The 18,013-nt window shown below is 41.4% G+C and overlaps 1 protein-coding gene across 2 annotated transcripts; it reads left to right on the forward strand.

The window, feature by feature from the left end:
• Positions 1-710: 710 nt before the first annotated feature.
• Positions 711-16,258, forward strand: LOC306761428 (14-3-3 protein epsilon). 2 transcript variants are annotated; one of them, XM_079247580.1, is made up of 7 exons: positions 712-936; positions 9,740-9,939; positions 10,347-10,453; positions 11,721-11,927; positions 12,880-13,016; positions 13,207-13,258; positions 15,182-16,258. In XM_079247580.1, exons 1-6 carry the CDS (start codon positions 873-875, stop codon positions 13,212-13,214), a joined length of 723 nt encoding a protein of 240 aa, XP_079103706.1. In that variant the 5' UTR covers positions 712-872; the 3' UTR covers positions 13,215-13,258; positions 15,182-16,258. The 2 variants fall into 2 exon arrangements, with proteins under 2 accessions (XP_079103705.1, XP_079103706.1); XM_079247579.1 differs by lacking the exon at positions 13,207-13,258 and having other exon boundaries at positions 711-936.
• The last annotated feature ends 1,755 nt before the right edge of the window (positions 16,259-18,013 follow it).

Here is an 18,013-nt window from a genome sequence, read left to right on the forward strand (position 1 = left end):
TATTTAGTTGAACAATCCTTTAATGTCCTGCTACAGTCTCTCTCTCTTGATCTCTCTCTTATCCCCCCTCCCCCAATAACAGTGTTGCATCATTAACATGTATGTCTCCTGTCTCAGCAGGTCTCCCTGGCCGGGAGTGGCAGTTCCTTTTGTCTGTTTTCTTTCTGTCCTCTTCCCCCCACACAGCAGAGGTTGCCTGTCCTTGAGCCGGGTTCTGCCGGAGGTTTCCTTCCTGTTAAAAGGGAGTTTTTTCCTTCCCACTGTTGCCAGTGTGCTTGCTCAGGATGGGAGATTGAGTTGGAGCCTCCAACTCAATCTGTTGAATTTGCTTTCATTAGGTTTTTTTCCCTGCCTGTAAAGCGTCTTGAGATGGCATTGCTGTGATTTGACGCTATATAAATAAAGCTGAATTGAACATTTCTGTTCCTCTTAATCAGACTTCTCCACCTGCTGACAGGTATTTTGTCCCACTGTTCAACAGAAAAGTGCTCTAATTTGTCCAGGACCAATGTGTTGTTTTTTTTTTTCTTTCTTCAACTCAATTAAATGAAAAAACAGTGTCTTATATTACTAAATTATATTTTTACAAATTTTTATTTATTGTTCCTTTTTTTAAGTGTTCAGTTATTTGAGTGACTGTTGTAAATTCAGTCTCTAATGAAAGGGTGTATTTTTGGGGAGGGTGGAGGCGTGGAAGAAGCATGGACTTCCCGGATGGAGCAGCGACGCCATCTTTACGCCAGCGCTACCGGTGGGTCTTCGGCTCAGCGGAGCGACAGAGCTGTTGCTGATCCACCACCAGGAACAGTCGAGGAGCCGATATTCTCCCATTTCCACCGGGACCACACGACAAGCCCCGCTACACAGGCACCATGGCAGACAGAGAGAACTTAGTTTACCAGGCAAAGCTCGCCGAACAAGCGGAGCGATATGACGGTAAGGCACTGGACGCAGAACGCCTGGCCCTTTCTCTCCCCCCTCTGTCTCCCTGCGCAGGGGGCTTGGAGACGCAGGTAAAGCAGTCCGCATGGATTTGTTGGGTGATAGGAGACAAAATGGCGGAGATTTTCCCTCCCCAATGAAACAAAAAAGCCTTTAAATGCATTTAATTGAAAGCAGAAACACCACCAGCGTGTCGGAAAGCGAGCCCCGTTGTGTGCCGTGGTGTTCAGTGAACAGTTATGTTAGTGACTCTGAACGAAGCTAGTCCCCCCTGTTAGTTAGCGCTAGTTAGCAAGCTCACCAAGTTGCTAACTAGCTGGATAGCCTCTCCTCAGTACCGACACGCGTCACGCCAAACATCATTAAAAAATGAAGTCCACACCCCATCCACCATGGCTTCCACACAAACTGGGTTTATTAAGCATTTGCAAGGCTCTATTTTATTCAACAAGCAGAGGAATATTCCTAGAAACCAGCCGCAGTCGGCGCGCGCACACCGCCCCCACCGGGTCCTTTAACCGGTCTTAGATTTCCACCGTTTGATACAAAAATGGCCTTATACCAACTGTTACTAATAATAATAGTATCATTTACGAAACCAGGTGTGAAACGTAAAGAATTGGTTATTTTTGCTGCACTTACTTCTGGATCAGGACTTCAGTCCTGCAAACTGCGGGTCGATTTTTAGGGCTGTGAGGAAATGCTTGTGTCCCGATTCGATTACGATTTTTTGGGTGACGATTTGATTTAAATTGCGATTCTCACAATTCCTAGATATTGCTGATTTTTGTAGATTAAAAACAACAACAACAAAAAAAATGTATAAAACTTTTTTTTTTTTTTGCTCGCCATTTTCATAATTTCAATCAGGAAAAACACAGTAGCCAGATCATCATTCTGCTGCTATAATTCCCAAGAAGACAAGTAAAAAGATCAATAAAAATAATAAAAATGACAAAAATTTTAAAATGGATTATTTTTATTTACCTGGAAAAAAAAAACTTTTTTTTCCCAAAACAAAAATTGTGAAGCAAAATATTCCAATTTTCGATTTTTCAATTAGATTATCCCACCCCTAATATTTATTCAGCTGTATTGTTGTTTTAAATGGTACATTGGCTTGGCTCTCGGTCTGAGTCTGACTCAACAGGATGTTTGAACAGTTAAAAAAAAAAAAAGTCAGCAATGTTGTCATTTATTTCATTTTTGCAATTAATATTTTAAATGTCTTACATTTTGTGAAGTTAAAAACTTTATTGTTACACTGGAAAGAGGAAAATAAACACAAATACATAAAGCAAAACCAACTGTTACGGTTAATACCATTACAACCATTACATTAATTCACCGTTACCAGTACAGGTAATAATAAGGTTTGTCATCTCAGAGCTGTTTACTGCATTATGTTTATTAGTGTATGTCGAGTTTGATCATGATATAATTTATTGATTCGATGGATAACAATTTGACATTTACTTGTGTCACAGATTGTGCCTTCAGGTGTAGATTTAACAAATCACTTTAATTCACATCAAATCACAGAAAGCAGCAAAAATATCCAAACATTTAGTTCCTGATCTTAATCACACAACAAGTTATCATAGTTAAACATCTTATCTTTTAAAATAGTGTGTTCCTTATGAAATAAGACATGTTGGTTGAAAGAACAAATCTGATGGAAACAATTTAACGTGTACTTTATTAAACATGTTTGTTAAATGATGACTGTATAAGGGCTTTGATCAGGGATTTCAGTTAGTATTGATGCTGTTGACTTGATTGTCACTGAATATATGTAGACCAGGACTGTCAACTCATTATTGTTCAGGGATCACAACTCAAGTAAAATGCAATATTAACTTTTTTTTTTATAATAAAAAAATGTTTTAGTACCAGGGTGTTCAAAGCTGCAGGTTTAGGATGTTTCCTGTTACAACACCAGAATCAGACTAACGGGACTTCCATTTGAATGAGAAAACATGTAAAACTTGGAGGACTGCAGTCTTTGTGGACCCGAGCTGAACTCGTCTAAGTGAAAAGAAATACACATGCATTATAGGGCTGTGACGATATGCTTTTGTCCCGATTTGATTTCAATTTTTCTGGTGCCGATTAGAATCGCAATTTAAATCGCACAATTCTTTGATATTGCTGATTTTTGTATATAAAATTTATTTTGCTCGTCATTTTTCTTGATTTCAATTAGGAAAAAAAAACAACACAGTTGCCAGATCATTGTTCTGCTGCCATAATGCACAAGAAGAGAAGTTAAAAGATTACTAAAATAATAAAAATGACAAATTTTTATAATATATTATCTTGATTTGTTTAAATAAAAATAAATTTTTAACAAAAAAATTGATTTTTAAAACTGAAGCAAAAAAAAAAAAATCCAGATTTTAAATTTTTTTTAAATTACATTTTCCCACCCGGAATGCATTATCAAGATCAGTGTTTCCTAAGGTGTTTTTCTGCTGCCTTGGCAGCCTCTGTGAGGAGTTGTGGGGGCGTAAACAAGACACTTGACTGCAGGTTTGCCTTTAACAAATTAAGTTGTATGTTAAAATAGTTTTTTTTGTTTGTTTTTAAAGGCCGAGACTAAAAATAATAAAACAAACTTATGAAAATGAAAACAAATTACTGAGTCAGTGGCAAAATTTGCACCCAGATCGAGAGCACAAATTTTATTTTCTAATATCTTATAGAAGAGCTCCAAGGCCCTGTTGTAGGGAAACTGTGAGGCTGCACCCCCCTGCAATCTCTTTCTCAGGTTAGTCTTTACCTACAAATAGAAACGAGGATGAGATTCTCTCAGCTTTTTACTTCCCAATCATTTTCAAGTTTCTAGTTTGTGATTATATTTAATTTCTCACTTAAGCGCCATCCTCCAGTGCAGAAGTGCATAAAACTGCAGTTCCCCCTTCATCCACTAGGGGCTTTAAAACAGCAAATCCCCATAGACTCCCATGTTAAAAAGACCAACTTCACAGCAGAAATAAACATGTTTACAGCAGAAATAAACATGTTTACAGCAGAAATAAACATGTTTACAGCAGAAATAAACATGTTTACAGCCTGGTTCAAAAATCCATTTTAGGTTTAATATGTCAGGTTTACCTTCATGACAACTTACAAGTTAACACTTATTATCAAAAACAAACCATGAGAAAGTTTAAACAATATTTAGCTTCATTTAGCCTGGAACTGGAAAATCCAGCGTTCTACATTATTTTTACATGAATTTGTCAAAGCTGGAAGATATTTTACCTCATCTGTGTAGTAAACCTGATCATCCGAAACTCGCCTCTGAATAGAAGCAAAAAAAGATATCATCCTACCATGGAAATGTTTTAAAACGTAAATAAATAAAACTTTTCGCAGACCGCCTGGTGGGCCTGACTGGAACCTGCACCATATGTCTGAAACCCTCGTGTTGTTACGCCCTCATCAGATGTGTTTTACTCAGATCCAGCAGATCTGCCCTTTCAGACTTCTTCTTTCACCTAAAACCAGCTGATTCCTGCAAGTCAGCCTGCGCCCAGTGAAATGTTACATATCCAGAACCATGAAAAACTGGTTTTAATGCAGCTCTGTTGGAAACCACAACAGGGTCTTTCTTCAAGGTAGCCATCGTTGTTTTTATGGAGATATTTTCCATCATTTTGTCTCGTATGAAAAGTCATTAACGATTAAACTGTCCAGGCTTCACACATCCAGCTCTCCCTGCTCCGTTTGTCTGAAAAATGCAGAAAAATAACCTTTTCCCAGAAAGAGAAGTCTGTACCGTCACACATCTTTTTAGCTGATGCTGGCGTGTTTCAGTTTCACACCATTCATCTGTTTTCAGTCTTTATCTGCACATTTTCTCTTCTCAAACTTGATTTAACAAAGCAGGTAATGATCTCATAAACAGACCGGTCGGGGATATTTTATAAGCTGATGGCTTTCAGAGATTTTTAAGATGAAAAGCTTTGATTTAAAGTGAGTGAGGTGGAAATCAGAACGTCACCACAGATGGCGGCAAATAATTGCTGTTCAGATGAATCGCCGCAGTACATTTTCCCTACGATCACAGTGGTGTCGTTGTCTCAATACATTCTTCATGATCGTCTCCATTTTGATGGAGTTTTGTCTTTAAAATATACTAATGTTCAAATATCAGCCTCTGACTCCGCCCTCATGTTCAGATGTGGTAACTTCAGGCTCCAGAAGGATGAAGATACCTAACGTGACGATGTCACAGTCGCCTAATTTTACACAACTGATAACAGTTACGGGTATAGATAAAAGAAAAGACCAAGGTGTGATTGTTCAGGTCGGATCAGCAGTCTGTAAAGGTGTTGCAGAGAAAGGAAGAAATGCACCCATGTTTCACCTCCCGCAGGTTGACCAGCAGCTTTGTACGATAAAGTCCAGGAACTGGGCTGCATGATATTCCTGTTTACTAAAAGTAACATTGAAATGAAATGTTCTGTCATTTAGTTTGATTTTTTTCAACTTGCTTTGGACTTTAGTGCAGCATGGAAGTTTTAACGTTGCATGACACAAAAGAGAACATTATTGTAATATTAATATTACAATAATTCGGAGAAATTCGCTGCATCTTTCTGCCTCTACAAGAATCCAGCGACCCTTCATCAGACGAAGCGGTTAGGATGAATGAATGAATATTAGGACTGTGACGATATGGTTTTGTTTCGATTCCGATTTTTTTCGGTGCTGATTCGATTTAAATTGCGTTTCTAAAAATTCTTTGATATTGCTAATTTTTGTAGATTAAAAACAAAAACAAAAAATGTGTGAAACTTTTTTTGCTCGTCATTTTTCCTTATTTCATTCAGAAAAAAACAGAGTAGCCAGACCATCATTCTGTGACTATAACACAAGAGAAGACAAGTAAAAAGATCAATAAAAACAATAAAAAATGGCCAAAATTTCATAATGGATTTTTTTTATTATAAAAAATCAATTTTGAAATTGTGAAGCAAATAATCCCTATTTTTGAATTGAATATATATATATATATATATATATATATATATATATATATATATATATATATATAATGTATATGTGTGTGTGTAGAGAGAGAGAGAGAATTACCTTCCCTCTCTTTATCATCTTCCCACATTTCTCCAGTTAGACACTGTCTAACTGGGTCAACGTCCTGCTCCCTCTTAGCGTTTAGCTTGATGTCATCCATGTACAGCGTATGTTTTTGACCGTCTGGCTGGAACCAGGCTGCATCACTTTTAGCATTCAAGTAATTTACATTTAACGTAATTCTTCATTTCTTAAGGTTAATCTGACAAAGTACACAATTATTGCTGACAACAGCAAAACCACTCCAGAAATGCTTTATTACCTCCTTCAACATCTTCCTATAGTTAAAATGAATCCCCAGAGAAACGACCTGTTCGGTTTACTACTGACTTCTTAACAGCAGAACCCCCCCACCACCCCGCCCTGGACTCTGCTGTATATTCTTATTTTAAGCAACATGATATTAAATCAGGCTGAAGATTTGAAATGACAGCGGTTCCTTGTGTTGGCTGGGATCCTGGCATCCCTCCATGGGTGCTGAGTGCCGTGTAAATGCATTAGAGGCGCTTCAATGTGGGCAGCGTCCTAGTCCTTCCATTATGACAATGCAGAGGGAGGCTCAGCTCCGAGTTTAAATGGTTAAAGATTGAATTAGTTGCTTGTTCACCATAAATGAAACCAGACATAACGTATAGAAATCCATTTTTTTTTTAGATGTGTAACGTTACTCCATCAACCTGGTAAAGCTCAAGATAATTCATCCCCCGCTGCTTCATCTGGGCAAAGAGACACCGGCTGCATCAGATGAAGCTTCGTGTCTAAATCAGGGGTGTCCAAAGTCGGTCCTCTGGGGTCACCGTCCTGCAGGTTTTCCATGTATCCCTGCTCCAACACACCTGGCTTCCATTAAATGGACCAAACAACCAATTAATTCCTGCACAATGACTGATTAGTTTGATTCAGGTGTGTTGTAGCAGGGATGCATGGAAAACCTGCATGACTGTGGCCTTCGAGGACCGGAGCTGGACACCCCTGGTCTAAATCCTTTAGGATATCATCAAACTGTGCTTTTAATTGTTCATATTTGGCCTCTAAATGAAGGTAAAAGCGTTCATTAATGTCTTTAAAAGACACTTGACAGCAGATTTGCCTTCAACAAATTTTTAAGTTGTATGTTAAGACAGTTTTTTTTTTTTTAAAGGCTGATACTAAAAATAATAAATAAAACAAACTTAAGTCAATGAAAACAAATGACTAAATCAGTGGCAAAGTTTGCACTGTTTTTTAAAAGACACATAACAAACATTAATAAATACTTGAACAAATTTTTCTAGAATTATTCTGAAATGCATCTGATAAAATTAAATAAAAATATGAATTTTATACATTAATATGTAACACACTGAATGTTTGGTTTCAGCCTCGTTTCCTTCACAGCAGAGAAGAGAAATGTTAGTTACCTTCTGAAAAAGCAGATTTTTCTCTTCAGTGTTTCCACCGAAGGGAACGACCAGCGTTCTCTCCTGAATTGGCTCCGTTACGGTGGAAAAACACTGAAATGCTGCCTAATTATCGTAATAAACACTGTGGTGCATAAATGTTTGGACAGTGCCGGTAATTTATCGAGTCAGATTCCTCTGGTCACAACTCACTGCTGCCCTCCTGATCTGTGATGGGTTGAATTTGCCTCTGCTTGAGTACAATGGAGGAGCTTTCTATGCCTGTGCCCCGCAGCGTTTTAACTAAAGCAGTGATGTCTTTCTGTGGAGGAACTACGAGTTAAAAGAAGTTTACGTTGAGGCTCCTGGCCCGCTGAAAACAGCTGACTTGATACGGAACCAGATCCATAAACTACAAAAACCCCTTTTTCCTGCACGTAAACCACAGTTCAGAGGGAATTACAGACATACTCCACGTAGAGCAGTTTAACCCAACATGACCAGTGGAAGAAGATGGCAGAATTACAGCTTCTTGTTTGTTTAGAAGTTTCTGCAACGTTTTCCTTTTGTTCTGTTGGACTCCAGAACGGACATCTCCTATAAAACGGATACATTTTCCACCACTTTGGCTTTTTACGTAGCGACACCCGGCTCTTCACTGGGCTGGCTCAGAAATGTGTCCGATTGTGGTGAATCCGCCGCAGCTTCTGGTCTTCATCGGGAATGTCAGACGTGTCGTCTGTGGTCCAGTTTGGAGCAGTAAACTAGAAATGCAGAACGTCTTCAGGGAGGTGGAGGGATGATGGGCTGCAGCAGTGGGAGAGGATTTACCAGCTGCGTTTACCCAAATCCCAGCAGTTTCTGAAATTTACATTCTGCTGCTTCGCCATCCATTTCATTAAAATGTCTCTTTAGCTGCGAAGCAAACTGTGTTTTCATGTGTAAATGACCAGAAAGAATCTGGCCGACATTTAGACCAGAATAAGGACGTCACAGTTACAGATGTCACAAAGTGTTTTCCAGTGTTATAAATGTGTTAAATCACATAAACATCTAGGGGCAGGAAAGTCGAATCAAAAAATTGGAAATCAGGATTTTTTTTTTTTTATATATATATAGATTTTTTTTGTAAAAAAAAAGTCTATTTTTTAAATTTTTAAATAAAATTTTTGTCTTTTTATTGATCTTTGGGTATTACAGCAGCAGCAGAATGATGATCTGGCTGCTGTGTTGTTTTTTCCTCATTGAAATCAAGAAAAACGAGGGGAAAAAAAAAGTTTTGTACATTTATTTAGTTTTTAATCTACAAAAATCAGCAATATCAAAAACTTGTGAGAATCGCAATTTAAATCGAATCGGCACCTAAAAAATCCGAATCGAATCGGGACACAAACATATCCTCACAGCCCTATAAACATCCCTTACACGCCCTTTTAGTTTTATCATTCCTGTCATTGGCAACTTCATAAACTAATATGATGATAATGCAGATTAACTCTCAGAGAAAACGGATAAAAGGCTTCAGTCTGCCCGAACAGATTTCTTTCTGGGAAAATTTGCTTTTCAACTTATCTTTTGGAGAATTTAGAAAACCGTGTCGCTAGCTGTGACTTCCAGCGGCCTTTTATAAGTCTCACTGCTGTTTGGGACACTGCTAGATCATAATGATGATAAATAACAATATTTCACGGTGATTATCACTTTAAAAAAAAGGCGTCATGTTCAACAGTGAAGCTGTCAGAACCGATTTGTTCTATTTTTCTGTTTGATTTTGTGGCGTTCAGTCACCAAACCAGACCGCAGTTATACATAATTACAAATAAAAATTTCATTTCAGTGTCACTTTAATGTCATTTATAGCTACGTGGGTATCCTGCAGGTGGTGAAACATTTTCCCTCCAACTACTTATGTCAGCTTTACCGGCAGGTGAGCCGTCCTTTGCTGAATAACCCTGACTTTACTTTCTATGACATGGTTTCCCTCTCCAACGCGCCTCTTCTGCAGGTATTTAGCAGTAGCGTGGTCTTCATTCTGTGATACGGTTCAGACATAATCCCTCATGTAAAATGTCAGCATTGAGGGATCTTTACTATTAATTAGCCACAATGTTTAATGGAGAAACGACTCAGTTTTATGTATCAGGCCAGAGATCTGGTGCAGACCGAGACGTCTGGAGAAGTCTGCAAGTCTTTCTGACATGAGCAGGACTAGCATGCTAACAGTTGCTAACAGCTAATGGCAGGATGGCTGAAGGTCCCAGTCAGAGCAGATGATTTCACGCCCACTTTCAACGCTGTGTCTCTGTGTGTCTCAGAAATGGTGGAGTCCATGAAGAAGGTGGCCAGTATGGACGTGGAGCTGACGGTGGAGGAGAGGAACCTGCTGTCGGTGGCGTATAAGAATGTGATCGGAGCCAGAAGAGCCTCGTGGAGGATAATCAGTAGCCTCGAACAGAAAGAAGAAAACAAAGGCGGCGAGGACAAACTAAAGATGATCCGTGAATACAGGAAAACGGTCAGACTTGTTTTCACTTCACTGTTTTCATTTAATTCTCTAAAATCCTGGAGCAAATCTTCCTTTTTTTTTGTTTGTTTGACACAAAAGTCATGGAAAAGTGCTGCGGATAGCTCGCTTTCAGATGGCTGTGGTGGGAAAACCAGGCTGGAAGGATTTCTTTTCCACAATTCCTTAATTGGACACCATAATAGAAGCATAATTTAGATAAAATTGATCTTAAAAGTGGTGTTTCTGCTTGTTTTATTCAATAGAGATAAGTGTAGTAATCACCAGTTATTTTAGGGTTTTAAACTCAAACCACTCGCCACAAAGAAACAAATCGGAAGAATACGTGACTAAATCAGCTGGTTTGGAAGCAAAATCCAGTAATGGTTCCCAGTTCATTTGTGTGTTTTGGTCTGCAGGTTGAGAAGGAGCTGAAGTCGATCTGCAACGACATTCTGGATGTACTGGACAAGCACCTCATCTTAGCTGCAACCACGGGAGAGTCCAAGGTTTTCTATTACAAAATGTAGGTGTGACGTCATGGTTGTGCTCTCTGGTCAGTCTGGTCAGACATCTGTCTGCATGAACACACAGATGACAGACAAGTTGATGTCCAGGCTGCCGTCTGACTGAGGAGCGGCTGCAGTTTGGTCCTCTTCATCCAGTCAGAGTTTAACGCTTCTAGTTCAGCAAAATGGATCTGCTTGCTTAAGCATGACTCAATGTTGGTGAATTAAAAGATTCAGATCATCAGTTTCAGAGTTAATGAATATTCAGACATCGTTTTCACACATTTGTCCAGAAACTGCTTTCTGCTACTCTTACCTTTTCCCTGTCTTATGGTAGTCAATAAAAGACCACATTCTCATCTGAAATGATGCATTTTCCCGTTTAAGCAATGCAAAACACTTGGATTAAGTAGTTTTCAGTCTTTGAAGATTATATTAAAAGCTTTTTCAGGATCAGTTTTAGGGCTGCAAGGATTCGTCGACAATAAAAATTCGATGTGTCGTGTTATAAACGCTCACAACGGCTTTGCTGATAAAACACTGCGCCAGGCAACTTAACGCCATTTACCAACCACGACTTTTCAGACAGTATAAGAACTCTAAACACCACGCAAACGACGCAAAGTCCCACAGGAAGGGCACGGGGCAGTATTGTCATTTTGTGCAGCGTCGTCTTAACCAACGAAGAACTGAAAACCGATGGCGGCGCAACCCAAACAGTCGAGTGAAAACAGCTTTAGATCTCATGCTTAGAAAGTTTGGGAGTTTTTCCAGCTAAACAACCTGTCCAAAAAGGTGAAATGTGTAGTCTGCCATGCAGAGTTGACGTACCACGGCAGCACGAGAGTCATGCACGTGAAGAGAAAGCCGAATGGTTTCTGCTAGCATTCCGGATGGGTAAGTCAGCATTACCCAGTAGTTAGGTAGTTTGTCATACCTGTAAAGTATCTCATTTTGGCGCAGAAACTCCCGTTTTTTAAGGTGTTTTTCCCAAAGGGGTCCTTCCTGGATAGTTATTTTCCTGGAAATTTCTCGGATTATGTAACGGGGAGAAAATAAACCGACATGAGGTGACAAATCTCTGTATCCAACTGGTTTAGGAGTCATTTTACTTGACTGGAAATCGGGGTGATATTCATTTGATGCAAATGAAGAAAGTGGAGTAAAAGATACTGGAGCCTGTTAACAAGAAGCCGCATCAATTGGAGTTCAGTGTTGAGTGAATTCAGTGTTGCCGTATGTTCGTAGGCTGATCCCTGTGACCTTTTTGTTTCCCCTGCGCAGGAAGGGAGATTACCACAGGTACCTGGCAGAGTTCGCCACAGGCAACGACAGGAAGGAGGCAGCTGAGAACAGCTTGGTAGCTTACAAAGCTGCAAGCGACATCGCCATGATCGAACTCCCTCCAACGCATCCGATTCGCCTGGGATTGGCCCTTAACTTTTCTGTTTTCTATTATGAAATTCTCAACTCGCCAGACCGTGCTTGCAGGTGAGTGAATGTTTTTCTAACTCCCCTGTTTAAAAGTAATTTAATCTCAAAATTCGGCATATTTAGGGGCGTGTCCTTTTGATTGACAGGTACCCGATCTCCCGCTTCAAGTCAGAAGAACGTAGAACAACGGCGGTTTTTAGCCAGTTAACAGCGTGACTTAGCTTTAGCCCGTTTACCTCCGTTAGCTGGTTAGCTGCTGTTATCTCCGAGTTAGCTCTTAGCTACGGAAAGCTCGGAGTTCGCTCGATGTCAATCATCCACCATGACGCTCACAGGCCCCCTCTCAGCTCCACCTCTTTGCCCATATTTGTATTTTCCGGGAGAGACGACACGCATGTCCCTGCCAAGATGTCGATGGTAGGAACCGCCCACCGAGCTTCAATTTAGCTCTTCAGAAACCTACGGGTGATGTCACAGAGGCTCCGTCCATCTTTTTATGTACGGTCTATGGTCATGTCTTAGCAGAGCAAGCTGAAGCAGGAAACATGTAAAACCTGCTGGACAAGAGCTGGAGACCCCCGCCATCAAAGAAAACGGGTGACTGAGACGTTCCAGGACATATTTCTCAACCAGCGTTGGTTGACTTGGAGGGGGGGGACCACCAGTTCCTGCTGCAGAGAAACGTCCCCACGTCCTTGATTCATGTCCATGTTTGACCGTTAGTTATCGTGCTCCGTATGTCCACACAGTCCAGGTCGCTAGAAGTCGCCCTAAACTCCGGAGCCAGACCCAAACTCCTCCTGGCTTCCTCTGGTCCACTTCCTGATGTTCCCTGTTTGTGTGAAGACCTTGTTTATGTGTGGACTTCTTCCAGCCTCCAGCAGGTCATCCTGTTGGTGTCCTGCAAACCCCCCCCCCTCCCCGCGCCTGTCCTTCGTGGTTAAACTTGCTGTCATGCGGATTGTTCTGCTTCTCTTGAGGCATGATGATCTCCATCTTGTGTCTCCAGGTTGGCGAAGGAAGCGTTTGACAACGCCATAGCAGAACTGGATACGCTGAGCGAGGAAAGCTATAAGGACTCAACACTTATCATGCAGTTGCTACGCGACAACTTGACACTATGGACCTCAGACGTTCAGGGGGACGGTAAGAAAACGCCGCTTCCTCTCCTGCTTCTGATGCTTTTAAAGCCAACAGTTGCACCGAAATAAAAACCAAACTTGTCTCTGGTCTCCTGAACGCTGTGGTTTTTCTAATCATTGCTTTTTGTTTGCAGCCTCCGACTCCGTACTCACAGCCTCCTCTAACCTTCATCTCCCCCCTCATTCCTCTTTAGATTCTTAAGGACAGCCATCTTTCTTCCCTCTTCTCCGTTATTCCAGTGTTTTGTAAGTCATTCCTTCTGTCTTGAGCTCTTTTCACCGTGACTCCTGTCGCACCGCCCGAACCTTCCCTCACTAACGTCCTCACAGCACCGAGCCTGAAGGGAAAACCAGACTAACCGCTACACTAACCGCAAGGCTTCCTCCTCCACCGTCATTCTCCTGCACGTTTGGAACAGAAATGCTCGGTTTCGTTGTCTCAAGTCGTCCATGAGTCGTTTCAAGTTTTCATTTCTCACCAGGAAAACGTAGAAAATCCTGCTCAGTGTTTGGTTCTCAGATCTATTCACTTTAGATCCCAGACGACGACTGGACTGGGAACCACTGGTTCAGTAGTCCCAGTTCTGTCTGATTGAATTGGTCCCATCCTGGTTTTAACAACCAATCTGATGTGTAACACGAGATCTTTGTTACCAAACTGGTGTGAAACTGGGCAACAACTATCGTTAGTTGGCCTTTTTCCCCCACCAGGGGGCGCTGCAGCTTTATGGTCACCTGATGCACGCCCCGCTGGCCTCTCAGGTAAACGGAAACACAACATAACCTGGAAATAAATAAAAACCCGGCGCAAACTGAGGGGGTGAGATGACCTCCACCATCAGGATGGTTTTCAGAAGCCGCCATCTGACTGGGAATACCGCCGCGTCACCAGGAATGTAGAAATGTGGAAAAAGCTTGCAGCTGCCTCACTCCCCTCGCGTGCACAGAAAGTGAGACGTGACAAACGGCGGCGACAGCACACCGTCTCCTGCAGCGTTCTCACGTCCCGGTTAACTCAGGCGCTAACGAGCACAGTTGCGCTTTCTATTTTAATCAGGATGGATTCCAGCCTTTTGTCATCCATGCCTCTTAATTCTTCATCACACGGATGGCTGTGCTGTCTCTATGGTAACCTCTCTAAGCAACCAGTTGTACAGGTTCACAGGGCATCCCACCCTGGGGAGGAAAGGGAAGTCTGGGTTTCCCTGCTGCCTCCTCGACCTGACCTGGATAAGCGGCAGAAGATGGATGGATGTTACCGGTACTGATGAAGCTGAAAACTCGCTTCGCTCTGTGGCGACGACGACTACGATCTCACTGTTTCAGACCTCGGCTAGTCAGAGAGGAGCTTCTATGTCTGCACAGCGGCAGATGATGTCATGCTTGTTTCCAGGACAGTTTTTTCCTGATAAGTCTGCAGGGAACCTGTTCACATCTGATCCTCCCATCTTCCACTTCCCTGAGCTCATGCTGGTCATAGATTCAGGAGGGATCCTGGGAGATTCCCAATCCAAAAGGGATTCCTGCAGCCGGACCTGGTCTGTCTCCTCCCAGTAGGTCATGTCTGGAAAACCTCCAGGCAACCAGGATGGATCCTGATCAGAACCCGAAGTACCTCAGCTGACAAGCTTTCATTATGGAGGAGCAGCTGTGTGCCGATTTCCCTCTGATCGCCTTCCAAAGGAAACTCATCTCAGTATGACCTCCTCCTTCCTGTCTGGGGCCAGGCTCCCAGTTCAGCTCCCAGTTCAGCTCCAACAGCTCGATGCTGACGGCGCTCCGATCCATGACACGCTCCATCCCAACGCCGTTCACAAACAAAACCCAGAGATTTCCGAAATACTTTCATCTGACCGTAGCGGCGCAACTGGCAGGAAGGAACCAGTAGTTTTAAAGTGCCGTTCACGGCGTTAAGCTGCGGCCAATCAGCCGTAACCATGAGGTAAAACCGCCGCTGCTGTCGCCTGCCGCCGGACTACAGATGGTTTAGGTCCAGGTTTTATCATGAGGAAGAGCCGATGCAGCGTTTAGTCAAACGTTTGATCCTGATGTGAAAGGAAATCGGGTTTTTCTGCAGGTGTTTGAAGCAAAGAGCATTCTGGGAAACGTAGCGTTTAAAACGACCCGAACAACCAGAATGACTGCTGCATGTTCTCCTTGTCTCCTCAGCTGAAGAACAGAACAAAGAAGCACTGCAAGACGCGGAGGATGAAGCCCAGTGAGACTGAACAGCCCCAGACGAGCCTCCTCTTCCTCCTCCACTCCTCCCAGCACGAGCTCCCGTCGCCATCCACACTTTCCAGCTGCGTCTCCTCTCTCTACCTTCTCCATTTCCACCTGTCTGTCCCGCCTTCTCCTCCTCGTATGCACGCCATTTCCCCGTCCCCCTGGGGGACGTTTCCACCCCCCGGGGAGGGGGTGGGGGTTCGCCCTCCTACCCGTTCTGCAAGCCCGTTCCCTTTAAGGTTCATGTCCTGTTTTACGGTTTTTATTTTGCTTTACTTTGCTGTTTCATCTGTTGCCAAGTCCGCTTGCCTGTATCTGTAACACACATATGCAAGACGTTAATTTAAAGACGAAACTTTGCTGGTTTTTCCTGCGTATGTGTTTATAAACGGCATCTCGTCCACGCTGTCGGTTTTCAAACACTTCGGTCGACACATTTCGGGAATAAAGCAGCGGTGGGAGGTTTAAAAGGGATGCGTTGAAGCTTTTAGGAAGAACTAAGTGCCCTCTTTTTACTTTCTGGTTACCAGACCTACCCCTGCAGCCCCCCCTCCCCATCCACCCCCACCTCCGAGCACCACTGACCTCTGCTCTCGTCCACCATCGGACCAAGTATTGTGCTGCGAGGCTGTAGCGACGTTCGCTAAAGGCAGATAGTTGAGTAATGGCTTTTTAACAGCGGAAACGCGCGCGCGCGCGCGTGTGTGTGTGTGTGTGTGTGTGTGTGTGAGAGAGTGTGTATATGTCCGTGTGAGAGGGGAACGCTCAACACTTGATTGTAATGCAGTTTTTGCATCGGCACTATCTAAAACCAGTTTGGGAAATGGAGGCCTGCTGTATCTTTACTCCCCCGACTCTTTCAGGTTTCCTCCTCTCATCTCTTTTCCCTCGTTTCTTTTCTGTAAGCGTAACGTGAATCTGATTTGTACTACTGGATATTCTCACCGGAGCCACAAGTACCATCTGTATTCTTACCGAAACACAGCATGGAATTAACATTAAACTTCAGAATGAAAATGTTGCATCTTTGTCTGATATTTTTATTTGTTTTAATCTGATCTTCAGCCACCAGAGGGCAGCGATGTTTCACACACGGCAGGCTCGATCAGTCCAGTTTCTGGGAGGTGAAACCATGAAGAGCACGGAGGTCTAGAGCTGGGTTTTTCATCCACACTAGTGTGCCGTGAGAGATTATCAGGTGTCCTCTGACAAATTACCCAAATTCACCTAAATGGTCTAAAAAGCACCTGTGTGTTCATCCAAATAGCTGCCAGTGAAAGATAAAACTCCTCGTGTTTTTTTTAAATTTTTTTTTTGTTTCTGTTTAAGAGGCTTTGACGAGATGGAATTTAAATTAACAATATGGACTTTATTTAAAAAAACAAAAAAACATTTTCTGGTATTTCTTGTTTTTAAGTGAAAAAAGTGCCTTAGCTTAAAGGTGGAGTATGTAAGATTTTCAATATTAAAAAAAAAAAAAAAAAAAATTAACCAAAAAAAATAACTAAAACCGTTTAGTTTTTTTAAACATGAAGGTTCCAGTCTGTCCATATTTGATGTTATTAAATTACAAGTTTAATTAATTAATGACAAAAACCCTTCTTAAATGTTTGCCTACCAGTAAAAAAAAAAGTGCTTTTTGTCATTTGTCATTAAACTTGTAATTTAATAACATCAAATATGGACAGATTGGAACGTACATCTTTAAAAAAAAAAAAAAAAAAAAAAAAAAAAAAACTGTAATTATGAATGTAGTTATTTTATATTTTTTTTTTAAAAAAAATTGAAAATCTTACATACTCCACCTTTTTTAAAAAAAAAAAAAAAAAAAAAAAAAAGTTGAAAAAGTTGTCCAGAGAGATGCAAAGAGGTTTCACTCTGTAGATGGACACGATGGTGAGGAAGAGGAGCGAGGACATGAATATTTAGGACATGAATATTCGTACCAGCGCCTAAAAGCCACAATAATTAAAAGAAATCTTCAATATGGTCTGAATTTGCTCGTTGACGTGTCGGGGAATTAATGATGGTGAAATGCAGCGATGCGTCACTCCGGAGGAAAAACCCCAGACGGTTCAGCTGCTCTACATGTAAAATCAGACAACTACACATCTTTTAACCACCAGGTTGATTCTTTCACACCAGTATAACCAGTTAGTGATCCACAGGACAAACTAGTGGTTCCCAGTTGGGCTCCATGGAGGAAAAAGGGGAAAACTTTTCTCCTTCTGACTTCACAGAAGTGACTTTACTTTGTATGATGATGTCAGGATTACTTCCACACGTGTGGAAATGTACACGCATGTACATTCCAGTGACCTGCAGATCCTCTGGATGTTTCACTGCAGGATAGCAGGGACTAAATGTTTTATAGATTGAGGTCTGGAAGTTGTAATACATGTAAGGAGTAATAAATATGTTAAAACAAAGAAAGTGTTTATATACTGTAGATGAAAATAATAAACTATAAATGATAAAATATCAATTCTTTTATACAAAGTTGTAAAAATATGAAATAATTACCACCTGAGCAGGTGTAGAAAATTTCCTTCTATTCATAATTGTTAATATATTAATTATATAATCCTTTTAATTTAATCATTACAGTTCATCCTTATTAAAAATGTCACACAGTACTCATGCCTTTATTTTTAATTTTCACCATATTGTGTTTTATAATCGGGCGTGTTGATGAAGGACTCCATGATGAGACAGAATGTTATGTTCTGACAGGATCATTCCCATTCATCCCAGTTTGGGGCAAATGCCAGACAT

The sequence above is a fragment of the Telmatherina bonti genome (genome assembly GCF_933228915.1).
Source record: "Telmatherina bonti genome assembly, chromosome: 10".
Lineage (NCBI taxonomy): Eukaryota > Metazoa > Chordata > Actinopteri > Atheriniformes > Telmatherinidae > Telmatherina > Telmatherina bonti.

What these genes read in the sequence shown, in the direction of transcription:
- LOC306761428 (XM_079247579.1), top strand. Translation starts at nt 873, where the DNA reads ATGGCAGACAGAGAGAACTTAGTTTACCAGGCAAAGCTCGCCGAACAA. An exon ending in ACAAGCGGAGCGATATGACG is followed by an intron (nt 937 to 9,739) that starts GTAAGGCACTGG and finishes TGTGTGTCTCAG; the next exon opens with AAATGGTGGAGTCCATGAAG. An exon ending in AAGGTTTTCTATTACAAAAT is followed by an intron (nt 10,454 to 11,720) that starts GTAGGTGTGACG and finishes TCCCCTGCGCAG; the next exon opens with GAAGGGAGATTACCACAGGT.